At 41.3% G+C, this 14,683-nt stretch overlaps 1 protein-coding gene across 1 annotated transcript in view; it reads left to right on the forward strand.

Moving 5' to 3' along the window:
* The window catches only part of SKOR2 (SKI family transcriptional corepressor 2), a 35,085-nt gene that overhangs the window by 6,700 nt on the left and 13,702 nt on the right, over window positions 1-14,683 (forward strand). The window contains exons 4-5 of the mRNA XM_028098132.2: window positions 9,651-9,716; window positions 10,097-10,195. Of these exons, the coding sequence (XP_027953933.1) occupies window positions 9,651-9,716; window positions 10,097-10,195 (165 nt within the window). The remainder of the gene's footprint in view (window positions 1-9,650; window positions 9,717-10,096; window positions 10,196-14,683) is intronic.

Consider the following 14,683-nt stretch of genomic DNA (forward strand, 5'->3'; position numbering starts at 1 on the left):
AAAATGTTTAAGTTAACATTTTAACAAATGTGCATACCCATCAGAAATCTAAAGGTATTAGAACATACTGCCTCCTTCACAGAGTTATGCTCTCTCCATGTATATTAATAGTCTCAGTAGATCTGCTAAAAACTGAATTTCTCCATCTTCCTCCGATTTGGATGGCTGGGCTGGTTACATCTGAAAACACGTTCTTCCTTTCCCTGGAAGCGGTTTGGTTCCCCCATGCTTAGTAAGTTCAGTAAACCCTGAAAAGCCATCAGAACTCCAAGGACGGGAGCCAGAATGGATAGAAACCATGGACTCCACTGTTGTTTGATATTCAGACGGAAATACAAAAGCCAAAATGAAGTAAGGAAAAGTATAGTCAGGATCAGTGTTCACATAAAAATTCCACAGTGCCTGGAGCTCAGGGTAGTACAGTCAGTAGTTACGTTGGTAATAATATCTAGTCACACTATTGATATATTACTAGTCCCTTCCTCACAATAATTAATTTGATACCGATTCCCAGAGAAACTTGCTCCACATTGATTTTCCATATTACAATTTTATTCTCACATTATTCAGAGGAATGTGTAGGTAGTAGGTTAAAGTATATTATTATTCTGTATTGAATGGGAGACAGGTGGGACATGGAAAGGATGACAAATATTATTGAAATGAACAAATGTTCATTTTGTTAAATTTATCGTGGAATCTTGGGTCACAAGAACTTCATCCTTATGGTTCTTTTGCTGAGCATGTGGAGATGATGTTTTAAACACCAAAAATGTTCAGGAGTTTGGGTTGTTGTGGGACTTAACGTGGTGTACCTTCAGCTGTCCTGTCTTGCAGGGAAGATTAGCTCATGGTCTTTGTACTGAAATGCATCTTCGAGAAAATCCCGGAGTGGGCACCCATTTGGCCTATGTTTTGGTATTAACATATTTACTTGTGGTCAGACTCCAAGAATCCATTCATTTAGTAGAGTGTCAAAAATCCAGAAGAGCCCATGAAATTATGAAGACCTGTGATTAGCTGCCTTGGAGTGGTAGGCGTAGAATGCTTTATCCAGAACACCCTGACTGTGAATGGAGGTATATTTCTTCCCATGTAACAACTGTTAACTTCCACATCCATGTGATCGCATTAACTAATTTATTTACTCAGTTACTCCACAAATACTTCCAAATGCCTATGCTGTGCTAGATACTTTGCTAGGCACTGGGGATTCAGAGATAAAATCCATACCAGTCTGTGCCCTCTGGTTGCTTCCAATCAAGAGGGGACGAAAGATAAGTTGTAATGCTGTATGAACACTATAATAACGGTCTGTAAAACCTACGGTCAGATAAGGTTTATGGAACCGTGTGTCAGTGTTTAATCCAATCATTATCATTGGAAAATACCAGTATTTTATGTCAGCACACACGCAATATAACATAGAAGCATAAAATGTCTTTTCACACTACCCTAATAAGTCAGAATTCAGTTTTTGATTTTGATACGAATTTTTCACTTCCGTGGCCATAAGTGCAGTTTACCAAGAAATTTCTATGTCCTTTTCTCAAAACAAGTAAAAATATAGACATATCTTTAAAATACAGATACTTGCTTCAATTGTTTCCCAATACAAGTTCAGTTTAGCAACAATACTTAGTTCCAGTTTTTTGTTTTTTTGTTTGTTTGGGTTTTTTTTTAGTTCATCACTTTAATTAAATTTAGTCTTTCTCCAACCTTTCAGCCTTATTAATAACTATTACTTTTCAGGAACCTAAAGGATGATATCTTTAAATGATTTTTTAAGAGCCTCCCTGCTAATGATCATTAGCCTTACACACAGCAGATATTCTATTTCTATATAATTAGAAGGACCAAACATGAAGTTTTTCAGCAGCCAAAATTCCTCAGAAGCCTGTAGAACTTTTATCCATAGGTCTCTTTAAGATTAGACCCACGGCTTAAAGCCAAGTAATATAGTTTAGGCGGGGTTGGTAGTTTGGTCAAAATATTACCTACTGAAAAATATAAACGACAGCATTTTGCTTGCAATCCCAGAGTAAGGTTTTGCATATCCGTTTTCAATAACTTTAGTGAAGTTAAGTGATTTGAAATTGAATGCAGTGGGGTAAGCTGGTGAGACAGCTCAAAGCTATGGCAGGTCAAGGAAATCATGGAAGTGGAGTCATCCCGGATTTCAATACATTTCATTGTAGAAATGCCAGCACCATTGGACTCAGAGCGTGGCTGCATCTTGTTATATGTATAGAAGTTTTAAAATCAATTTGATTTTCACCGGTATGATTCTCTAGTGTACTTAATATGCTATGGACGGATTTCTGAGAATAGTAAGAAGCAGTTACACTTCTCATGAATATATAGCGAATGAGGCACTCTGATTTATTATTCCATTCAATCTTAGAACATGCTTATGATTTAAAAAAAAAAGGAAAAGAAGGAGAAAAAAAATTCTAAGGAGTACAACTGGTAGATCTGAGTTTTCTCTCACTAGGTGACTTTGGGTAAATACTTTAGCTGCTTTGTGCCTCAGTTTATCCACCTGTAAAATTCGATAAAACCTCCCACCTCTGAATTACTACATTTTTTTAACATTTTTTTATTAAAGATTTTTATTTATTTATTGAGAGAGAGAGAGAATGGTAGAGAGAGAGCATGAGAGGGAAGAAGGTCAGAGGGAGAAGCAGACTCCTCGCCGAGCAGGGAGCCCGATGCGGGACTCGAACCCGGGACTCCAGGATCATGACCTGAGCCGAAGGCAGCCGCTCAACCAACTGAGCCACCCAGGTGCCCTGAATGACTACATTTTTATGAACAATGAATTTTGAGGTTTTTTCAATATATGTGTTCAAAATTAAATTATCCCCATATTTTAGATATCAGTTTCTTTATTTATAAAAAAATCTCCCTTCTTCCTAATGATTTTTTAAAAATTTATATGACATTTAAGGAAATAGAGAAAGACAGTGAAAAACCCTCCAGAAAAAAGATAGCATTTATTGAAAGCACAAGCTCTGAAACTCCAGAGAATTCTAAATGAACTCAAGATATACTAATTCAAAAAGCAATGTGTATGCAAACTTGCAATAAATTTTGATCATGATTTATAAAGTTTGCTATAACTCTTAGTTTGCTATGATTTCCCTGGTATTAATCTTGCTCTTACTCCTTTTTTTTTCACTAACGGAGTTAATATCTAGTTCATTCTGTAGCATAGCCTCTCCAGTGGTATTGATTTTCTTTTCTCTTCTGTTCTGTGACCTCAGTGAAGTATCAAACATCACAGGGGAAGAATTTAATGTAGAATTTAACACCAAGAAATTAGCAGAAGTCTGTGTCCTACTGATAGAGGGGAAAATTATTTAACCTCGCTTTCCGTGTCATTGATTTTTTAATGCCTTAATGCAAAGTGTTCTTAAAAACTTCTCTAAACCGTATGTTGTGCTGCATTTTGGTGATTGTTAAATGCACTAGTTTAGCTAACTGCAGATGAACTTTGACCCCATCCGCATTGTACCTCTAAGATTGGTTGTTAGAGAAAGAGAAAGTAAAAATCCCAGGAAATCAAAATTAAAAACCAGATTCTAAAATTAAGGTTAATGATTAGAATGCAGAGTTTATTGGGGAGTTAAAACCTGTATAAATGGAGTCTGTTCCACAGAAGTCCTGGCCCTGGGCTGAAGCTTTTGGGAGGCGGAGAGCAGAGCCTCAGCCCAGCCCTGAGGGCACGACCTTGCAGGAACTTCCACAATCTCTACAATCACAGCTGCTTTTCCAGGGTCTGCTCAGGGGCACCAGAGCGCGTAGGGTGGCACAGGAGACCCCACCCACCAACTCTGGAAACATCTGGATGTTTGATTGAAATCTTCACTCTTCATCCAAATGTTAGAGGGCATGTCTACATGTCTTATGTAGAGGCACAGCCCCAAACCAAAACAGTTTCCCTGACTCAGTTTATCCTTCAATGTACAATTAAATGACACCCTTTCTTTCAATGGGAGCGTTTCCTCCAAACGTTTTTCTTTTCTTTAAGATTTTATTTATTTATTTGAGAGAGAGAGAGAATGAGAGATAGAAAGCACGAGAGGGAAGAGGGTCAGAGGGAGAAGCAGACTCCCTGCTGAGCAGGAAGCCCGATGTGGGATTTGATCCCGGGACTCCAGCATCATGACCTGAGCCGAAGGCAGTCGCTTAACCAACTGAGCCACCCAGGCACCCCCCTCCAAACGTTTTTTATCAAGTATTGTCAACAACGGTCCTGGTCCCGGAGGAACTAGAAGCCCTTTTCGTGGGAAGCAGCTTGCTAGCCCCTGGGGCTACAGCATGGGTCCCCTGAATGCTGGTTGCAGGCTCCAGGGAGTAGAACCCCCAGGAGGGGAGCAAAAGGAGAGAGAAGGTATTTCCATAAAAGGGATGGGTGAATGCCAATGTTTTAACTCTTTATCCAAATGTCAGGCATTGCATATTGTACCCTGCATACTTAGCAAACCCTATACACACGCAAGGTAAAATATTTGAATGATCTTGTTTATTGAATTCAAGTTTAGCCTGAAAAGAGTGATTATGTATTGAATCAGCTTTTTGCCCTGTCCCATGACCACCAACAGAACAGGTCATCTGACCTACTTGTTTGGCTCTTAAAATTAACCACCTGAGCCACCCAGGCACCCTTAAAATTAAATGAGCTCTGAAAATGTAAGTTATTTTTGCCCTTGGAGGCCACAGCAGACATAAACATTAATATTTTCGTGTCTTGGTTAAAATTCAGTGCTATGATTTTAGCTCTGAAAGAAATTTTCCAAAATGTCAGACAGGAACACAAATGGAAACATCACAAACTTCCCCAGTAAACTGAAAATATAGAGTATGTATTCAGTTATCCAAATGGATCAGAATGTGCTTTTTCACTCATAGGGATGAGTTAGTGCTTAAAAACCCCTTATGACAACTGAGGATTTAAAGTAGCATTGCTTTGTATTTCTTCTGCAAACCAGATTGAATTAAATTAAGAGCAAACAGTATTTGTGCCCCTCCCTAAGGTAGAGGTGATGGTGTTACCTATTGGGCAAAGGTCTCTCTGCCCTCAGAGTCTTCCCCAGCTAGCAAATTTTCTAGCTGGGGAAGACTAGGCTTGCTGAGTTGAAACCCCACAACGTCAGGCGGTCGAGTGAAGACAATAAGCCCTTGGAACTTCAGCCTAGGAAGGAATGGATCAACAGCATTTGCAGAAGTTGGGGAAGGCTTTACGGAAGAGTAGGGACTTGGATGGCATTCTTATTGTAGATGGGGCACCTTGGGAAAGGCAAAAACATAAGGCAGAGCCAGTGGGTGTGAGGAATGAAGGCCCGACTAGAATAAAGGGTTTGTGCTTGCTGATAGAGAAAGGCAGCTTGGCTCAGCTGAATGGAACAAGGTTATGGGAGAACCTGGAGGCACCAGGGGCTGGGGGGGGGGGGGAGGAATTTAGAGTGAATTATGCAACGTAGACCATGGGAAATCATTGCATGGTTCTTGAGCAGAGGTGTGCCATGATATTTAAGAGAAAGTAATTACCCTTGTGCCTTGAAAGGTGGTGCTAATGAATCTGTTGACGGTTTGGGGTTTGGTTGTTGTTGTTGTTGTTTTCTGTTGGATATTACACTTCCCCCTCATTTGCTTTTTACCGCTTGTGTCTGCTTTAGTGCGGCATAGTCTCACGTCCGTCCCTCTTGAACTTCCAGTTTCCCATGGCTCTGCGAGGGCAGAACCAAGGGTGGGGTGGAACTTTCACCTGGAATGTGGGACCACCTGGTGCTGAGGATCCTGGAGAGACCATGGGAGCGGCAAACCTGTGGCCCCAGGCTCTCTGGCCTCCAGGGCCCTCGGCAAGGGTGTGGTTTCCCCCTACGTGGCGCTGTGCTGCCCCTGCCTTTCAAGACAGGCAGGATGCATGGGCAGCGATGCAGGTCACAGCAAACTGGCTCTGTGAACGTGCACTTGTGGAGTCCTGGTGTAGGCATGTCCCTGAGCAGCAGATTCCGGTCACATCAGTCCACTGGATGCATTTTATGCCCTTATTACCCATTATTCCCCAACTTTAAGCCACCCAGCTGTTTTCTTTGACAGTCTAACTTAAGATACAGTTAAGCCTGGCCTCTAAGAAAGATGTTCCTTCCATACTATAATGTTCCCTTCTATAACTCAACACAATTAAAATCTCCCCCTGCCATTTTGTAACTTTTTTTTTTTTTAAACGGGAAATAAAGTGGGAAGGAAAGTGAGCATTTTAATTTCTGGATGTCTCCAAATCCATTCATTAATTTTGGAAAAGTAAAATGCATTTAACCTAATGGAATATTTATAAAAATTGGAAGCTCATTGTCAAGTAAATCTCATTTATTTAATCTAGTATTAGACTGCCTTTTTTTTTTTTTAACCAGATGGAAAATATTAGCAGTAATAGTGAACAAACATATCCAGGCTCCCAGAGGTCATTTTTAACCACCATTAACAATCTGGTTTCACAGATTAGTAATATACAGAAGGCAACGGTCCAGTAAAAGATACACAGAAAGGCAGCTGAAGGGGCCCCTGGGTGGCTCAGTTGGTTGAGTGACTGCCTTCGGCTCAGGTCATGATCCTGGAGTCCCAGGATTGAGTCCCGCATGGGGCTCCCAGCTCGGCGGGGAGTCTGCTTCTCCCTCTGACCCTCTTCCCTCTCATTCTTTCTATCTCTCATTCTCTCTCAAATACAGAAATAAAATCTTTAAAAAAAAAAAAAAGGGCAGCTGAAGCGTCTGTGCTCCTTATTTACCTAACATTTAACCATTTTAAAAAACCCTTCATAAGTGAAACATTTGAATCTTCTAAGCTCCAGATTGGCAGGTTTTACCGAGAAGTTGCTGCAAATTATCTATTTGAGATAAGACACTGATGTAAAAGATTAATAAAAGCTCCACAAAGCTGGTGAAGAGAAAAACTTAATATTATCAGTAGATTTGCTTGTGGTTAAAGTAGTTTCCAAGCAACCAGCCATTTGTTTAATGGTTTCACACCTATGTCAACCTCCTAACTGTGAAGTAGAAAAGAAATGTATGTTTACATATCATAGTTCCATTTTTAAATTTAATTATCCAACTGAAGTATAATGTAAGATAAACAGTCCACAAAATACCCTAATGAATCAAAAAGGTCTATAATGTGATCAGAACACAGCTTCTAGAGCTGCCTATTCAGAAATGGATGGTCTCGTTTAAATCATGTTTCCAGTGCTTGGGACAGTGAAGGATGGTAAACCCTCCCTCTGCCCTGCAGATGGTTGCAGATGTACACGCATGCTTGTTTCTTCTCTTGTTCGGACTCAACATTGTATGTGACTATGAAACAGCTATGCATTTAACTGATTGACTGAGACTGGAGTAAACAGGTAAAACTGCACATAATAGACACATAACAGGCATTTATTTTCACTTCAAAATGCCATTATTCTTGGTTTATATATTTATGATTTATTATCAACCTTCATGTGATTCTTCTTTCAGAGAGTAGTATTTTCTAGGAATCAGAGTGAAGTGTATATTTAAAACGCTTCACAGATATTTTCATGATTCTATATAAAGAAGAAAGCCAGGTTTGAATGAGCCAAGCCTAGAGAGGAGGTCATGTCCAAAATGAAAAGTGAGACTGAGGTTGTACAGATATGATCTAGATGGTAGAGAAAATGCCTGTCATTAAGGAACTCAGAGATGCCTAAGATATCATTGTCCTAATGACGGGGAGCCAGGGGAAGTACCTTTTCATCGCTATGCACATGTGCAGGAATATTTGCATATATGTATATTCACATGTATATATATATATACATACACACACATATACGCAATCCACTCATTCCTGCAAATACGTACTCCCCACGGTCATTGGGTAGAATGCAGAATCAACATTTATAATATCACATTAAAATTTTTCCTGTCCATCCTTGATTCTGTAGGCTACTGCTTTGTGGAGAAATTCTGTTTCCCTCTTTGCAGGAACTTTTACCTTGACAGTGAAATCTCCCAGTATTCCTACCAGGGCCTAGGGCCATTATATTCTATTTCTTGCTGAGGAAGGGAAATGAATGAATGGTGAGGAGAGAATTGAAATGATGCATTCTGGCCTGTACTGTCATTTAGAATGTTTGACCTCCTGGGGTTCCTTTCAGTGACAACTGAAATACTTTATTGAATACCTATTATGTGTCCAGCATTCCACTAGGCACTGGCCGTACAGGAAACACAGAGCCCCTACCCTCAAGTAGTACACAGCCTGGTGGGTGTGGAAAGTGAGTAAGCAGACAGCACCATGGATGCAGAAGCAGGAGCTAACCCAGGGGTTCAAGGAAGGGGGAATCCATGAAACCTGAGAGCACCTTTGTCTGTCCTCTTGTACATGAAAATGGCCAGCTTAATTATATTATGTGGATATTTGCAGATAGCAGGTTGAAATTGGAAAAACAAATTCTGGTTAGCTAAATGATTGGATTCCTTTGGTTTATTTATGTCTTGTAGGTTATGCAGACTCAATGTATGACTGTACATAAATCCATTTTCTTGGCTTGCCATCATTCTAGTTAGCACATAAACACAATAGGTAAGAACAGCACCTAACTTTTATCCACAATCTAGTTTTTATTGCTTGAAGACCAAGTCGTTCTGAAACTATCAGCATGTAAATATTACAAAGTAACATAACTTATTTCACACCTCTGTTTTAGGTTGATTAAAAAAAAAAAACTGGGGCGCCTGGGTGGCTCAGTCGTTAAGCATCTGCCTTCGGCTCAGGTCATGATCCCAGGGTCCTGGGATCGAGCCCCGCATCGGGCTCCCCGCTCAGCGGGAAGCCTGCTTCTCCCTCTCCCACTCCCCCTGCTTGTGTTCCCTCTCTCGTTGTGTCTCTCTCTGTCAAATAAATAAAATCTTTAAAAAAAAACAACTTATCAGTTTTGAGGAAAACTCCAGGCTTATACATTCTCTCCCAAGGAGAACAAAAGCCACCTCCTGTTTCTTTCCAACTGCCCCCAAATTGTGGCGACCCAAGAAGGGAGGAGGTTTCTGCTTCCACGGCCTTGAGGGTCTCCAGTTGCCACGAGGCTCCCTCACAATCTGGAAGGAGAGGAACTCTGATCCGAATTCTTCGGGATATGTTAACAACCTCCTCTTCTGCCCCTGGAACAAGGACCTGCCTTGTAGCGAGGGGAGAGCGGTGCGGGGAGGGGCTGCCCCTTCAGGCCAGGTAGACCACCTCCTCTTTTCCTGCCGCTCTTGCCATGCTTCAGGGGAATTGTACACGAGTAAATGAGGACAGCGTTTGGTTCTGAGAACTGCCACGTTCAAGTCATCTTCACCAAGCTCCTTCGTAGATATTAAAAGAAAATGAAAAGAGGGGCACCCGTGTAGCTCATTCAGTTGAGTGTCCGACTCCTGGTTTCGGCTCAGGTCATGATCTCAGGGTTGTAAGATCGAGCCCTGTGTGGGGCTTGGTGCTCAGTGAGGAGCCTGCTTGGGTTTCTCCCCCTCTCCCTCTCCCTCGTGCTCTCTCTCAAATAAATATTTTTTAAAACAGAAAATGAAAAGAAAAACTTTCAGAAAATAGACTACACAAAACCAATATTTTTTCTCCTTTTTTTAAAGGTGAACACACACAAGAGACAAATTCACCTCATTCACTCAAAAAGGATGTTGAAAATATGGGGAAAGGTAAAGAAAAGTTTCAATTCTGTAGAACTTCTCTTAGCTTCAAAAGACCATGGAGATAATAGGAGGATATTTTTGTTCTACACCATATTTTAAGCTTGACAAGCAACATATGAATAATATATGGACCATTGGGTGGATATAATTGAGATTAATGCATACATATCAATCAATACATGACACTGTAATATAATACTTTAAAATAATATATTACATTGATTTATATTCATGGATTTCTGCACAAAATCTATCCTATGTCTATGTAACACTTTTTAAACTGGTAAAATATTTTGTCTTATAATAATAAATTGCCATATATAACAGTTCTCTGGAGAGTTATTTGTAAAGATTAGTAAAATGACTCTTCTGTTTTTCTTTATTAGAAGAACTTCAGAAGGTTTTATTTGAACAAATAGATTTACGGAGACGGCTAGAACAAGAATTCCAAGTGTTAAAAGGAAATACGTCTTTCCCAGTATTCAGTAAGGAATCATTTTTATCTTATTGCATTATGATATGTAATGACGTTTCTATTATTAGGCTTAAAAGTGGGCTTCTGAGTATGAAGTGCTTGTGTCAAGTGCCACGGGTCTTCCCGTGACCTCTGTCTAAATGTTTGGAAATTTTAGTCTGTTATTTATGCTTTGAATCAGCTCACAGATAAAATTTCTTACGAGAACCTTTTGGGATTTATTGTATTGATATTTGTGTATCTGTGTGTATGTATTATGTGTATTTAAAATATGTAGGCATAGCTAAATACTCTGATATTTTTAGGTTATATATTTCAAAACAAAAGAATTACTCAGGTATTTTTATTCTCCAGGGTAGGAAAAACAAAAGAACAATTAATTTTTATTCTTGGATAGAGCTGGAGAGCTTCCTGGTGCTTGAAATGTGTATAAATATGAAGATTTACAATTTAACAGTTCGGTGTACATATCTCTATTTGATTGACTGAGATTAGTATAACTTAGCAGTTCTGAATTCTGCACTCATATTCAATGTTAAAATTCCATTCCCAATTTGGTGGCGGATTCGGTAGCGTAAAAACTGTCGGTTCTATTCCCAGAGTCCTAGAATTTAATGCTAGGTGTCCACATTTCTAAAATTCACCAGCCTTGGGCTGGGTCACATTTGGACAAATATGTCACAGTGGGGTTTTTTCAAGCTTTTTGGAGTTTCCTTTAGTCGTATTCCTCGCTCCAGAGAAAGGAAAGTGGGAAAGAAATTAGTATGTAAACTTATGTTTTGAATTCTGTAAATTTAATATTAGTTTTTTCTGGGACCCTTTTTTAAAATGTCAGCATGCCCCTTGTTATGAATCCGGGAACCACAAAACTCACATTGGCCATTCCTGTGCTAGGGCCATGGACCAGCATCTGGGAGATTTTTTAGTACTTGTGACAATTTTAATAACATGAGCATGAAGGTCTGTATTCACCAGGGCTTCTCACATGTGATCGTCAGCACAACTAAAAGACGTGCCTTCTCGGGCAGCAGCTTTGAAGAGGACTAGGTTCCTGGCACATCTCAAACTGAGTTCCACTGAGCACTTAGCAGGGATTAAAAAAAGGAGGATGCATGACGGAGGAGAGCTCTGACCACAAGGAGCAGTAGGGTCTGCCAAGTTTGTGATCTCTCAGTACCCACAGGGGAGGCTCGGAGTTCACAGTGTTTCAGTGTTTTGAATTTTGACACTGCCTGCTGAGGGCTCGGAGTAAGATGGAAGGGTGGAGCCTGGCCTGTAGCTTTGAATAGTGTGTTAGGATCGTCATGACATTGTGGCTTCAAGAAAAAGAGAAAGAAACATTTCAAAAGTATCTCTGAGATCATAAAAACCAAGTGCTTCCAAAGGATCCACGGTTCTCTCATTTCTAAGACAGTATTTTAATACCCAGTTCCTTACGGCAATGAGCAGACCTTGAATTGTTTGCTTCCCCTATGAGCTGATGTTTATCTCATTGTTGAGTTTGCAAATCCTTGCTTTTAGATCCAGCAGAGGTGGGTCAAAGTTCCATTGAACTGCTAAAGTACCCAGCTAACTCCCCATAAAGGCAGTGTATCTGTAATTTATCCCCTTGATCAAAGCTAATTAATCATTTTAAGGAATTAAGTAATTTATGGTAATTGGTACATTTTCCTTCTTAATTGCCCTGCCATAGAGTATGTACCTGTTTCTGTTGCAAAGAAGTTAGAATGTTACAGTACAACTGGCCCCATTTTGATTCAGACGTATCATTCATCCTTCTGAATTAAAGCTAATCCTCTGTGATTGCCACATACGTGAAACACTTCAATTAAAGAACAACAAAATTTGTTTTCTATCTGCAGCATACTCCACTGACCAAGGAAGTGGCATGTGTGTGCCCAAGTTTGGTTTAGACAGTACCACAAAGAGGCAGTTAATTTCACACCAATGAAAACAGCAAATGTGCATTACGTGCTTGTTTCCTAAATGTGAGAGGCCCTGAGGCTTGCAGACAGATTTAGATTCGCTCAGAGGGGGGAAAACGGAACTTTGTGAAGCCGCATCAGAAGGAAGGAAGCGTAGAGGAATCCCGGCCAGAGTTTTGCAAAGCCTTTTACTAGGAAGGGGACTCAGTCATGACATTTAAAAGCGTGGTTTACTTAGAACACTGTGGACCTCGGCTAAACTATCACGTGTGGTGAGGATTAGGAACCCAGACCTGAGTTCGTTCTGGGACTCTGCCTCTTCCTGGTTGTGGGACCTTGGAAATGGTCAAATGCGCCAGATACTTCCTGTCTTGTGGGAGGACCCAAGGAGTAAAAGAGAGGAACCACGTGAGGTGCTGTGCATAGCGCAGCCGGAGAGATGTGCTCGGTACCGTCAGCTGTGAGGATGGTGGTGGTGAGGGTGGAGGAGGAGGTGATGAGCACTGCGCTCTAGAAAAGCCTTTCTAAAATAGGTTCAAATTTCTGAGTTTCTCCTAGCCTTCTTGTTGTGGTTCTGAGGGCTAATTAGGACCACAGGAATGAATCCTGGGCATGGAGGCGGTAAATGGAAAGATCAGAAGGATGGAGGAGGGGGACAAGGGGGGGAGGGGGGAGGGGAAGGGGGAGGAGGAGGAGAAAGCAGGTCTCCATACTTGGGGGCAGAAGTTTGGAGGAAGAAGAATAAGCAGGTGTCTCTACTTGCTGTAAATCTGGAAGTCATGGTTGCCACCAAAGTCACTGCTTGCCCTTCCCTAACAGCTATGTCTCCTCTTCCTCCCTTCTCTTCTGGAGCCCTAGGCCTTCCTTTATTATGGCATCCATCCCTTGACTGTAGTTTTCATTCATTTCACTCTCTAGCCACAGGTACCAGCTCCGCTCTGAGCTGGGGACCTGCCAGAGAGTCGCTGGATGAGGCAACCAGTGGAGAAGGCCCTCTTCACTGCAACGGGGTGCCCTGGGCCCTCTCTTATCTTCCCTACCCCAGCCCTTTCTGCCCACTGCCATTAGCCCAGTCTTGCCAGAGCTCTACCTCTGGCTCCAAATCTTCTACCCAAGAAGCTATATTTTCCCCTACTGTTGATCATGTTGTATCTAATTTAACTCCTGACTGACTCTCAAAACTTTCCATAATTGGCCCACCATGCCTCTCCGGTCTTACCTCCACTCCCCTCCTTGCTGAGCTCCGGTTACCCTACAGATCACTCTCTCCCCTTGCTTTCCACCTCTGCAGACTATGTTTCTCTAGTCTGGAATGCCTCCCCTCATCTAAGCATTCCTAATCATTTGGGACACAGTTCAAGCTACCACCTCCAGGAAGCTACTCTCACAGTAGGCACTCTTTGCTGACGTCCTACTGTGTTAATTTCTAGCTCCACAGGTGTTTGTGTTGCTTCCTCTCAGATTGTTTTACACCTGCTACTCTCCTCTACCCCACGGCATTGTTCACAGGTTCAGGAAAGGGTGTTCTGTTGCTGCCTGCATGGCACCCGCTATATTGGGGGCACAGGACATGCTCTCAGTACATGACTGATATACATTCTGGTGTTCTATTCAAAGAGATTAAAACCGACAATGAAGAATGAGATTGGGAAGCTGAAAACTGTTGTGTAAAGGAGATTAGTGAGGGCTCATAAGTTGAGTCCTTGGATTTGCATGTGACAAATTCATGGCACTTGAGAGAACTGATGGAAAGGCCAGTCAGTGAGGACAAGGAAGGCCCAGTGACTGGGGCTCCGTGAAATATTTCAGTAGTAGATTTTGACTATATGTCATCATTTTAGATTCTTCTAAAGAGCTACTCTTCCATGTTACTGTTAAGGTTACTTTTATTAAAAACAAGCTATATTTCATCTACTTGAATATGATTATCCCATCTTTCACCTCTGGCTCTTACCACCATCATTCTATGTTGAGTGGTTTCCTCTCTCTTTTTGTATCGTCCTCCAGAGACGGAGCGATGGAGGAAATCTAAAACACGGACACGGACGGTATGGACGAAAAGGTCCAACAGTTGTTAAAAGTAGTGATAACAAGGGCGCCTGAGTGGCTCAGATGGTTAAGCGTCTGCCTTCGGCTCAGGTCATGATCCCAGGGTCCTGGGATCGAGTCCCGCATCGGGCTCCCTGCTCCTTGGGAGCCTGCTTCTCCCTCTGCTTCTCTCTCTCTCTCTCTCTGTCTCTCATGAATAAATAAATAAAATCTTTAAAAAATAAATAAATAAATAAATAAAAGTAGTGATAACAAAATGAATACAATGTAAACAAAGTAAGCCCCAAAGCCTATTGCTTGATGAGTAGGATGGACCACATGGACCAGATGTACCATATGGGTTTTCTTTTTTCTGGTCCTGGGAATGTAGGTTGCATACTTTTTATTGCTGTTTGTAAAACCCTGGGCTTTCAAACTGTCCATGTTTGCAGAGCACAGCCCTTGCCACTGTGTTGGGTGGCACACTGCACATTGGTGCTTTCCTCTGCTACCTCCTTTTATACTTTCATTTTCTAGAAATAGCT

Source organism: Eumetopias jubatus, unplaced genomic scaffold, assembly GCF_037043125.1.
Source record: "Eumetopias jubatus isolate StellerSeaLion01/CBP00866 unplaced genomic scaffold, mEumJub1_p1.0 scaffold_16, whole genome shotgun sequence".
Classification (NCBI taxonomy): Eukaryota; Metazoa; Chordata; class Mammalia; order Carnivora; family Otariidae; genus Eumetopias; species Eumetopias jubatus.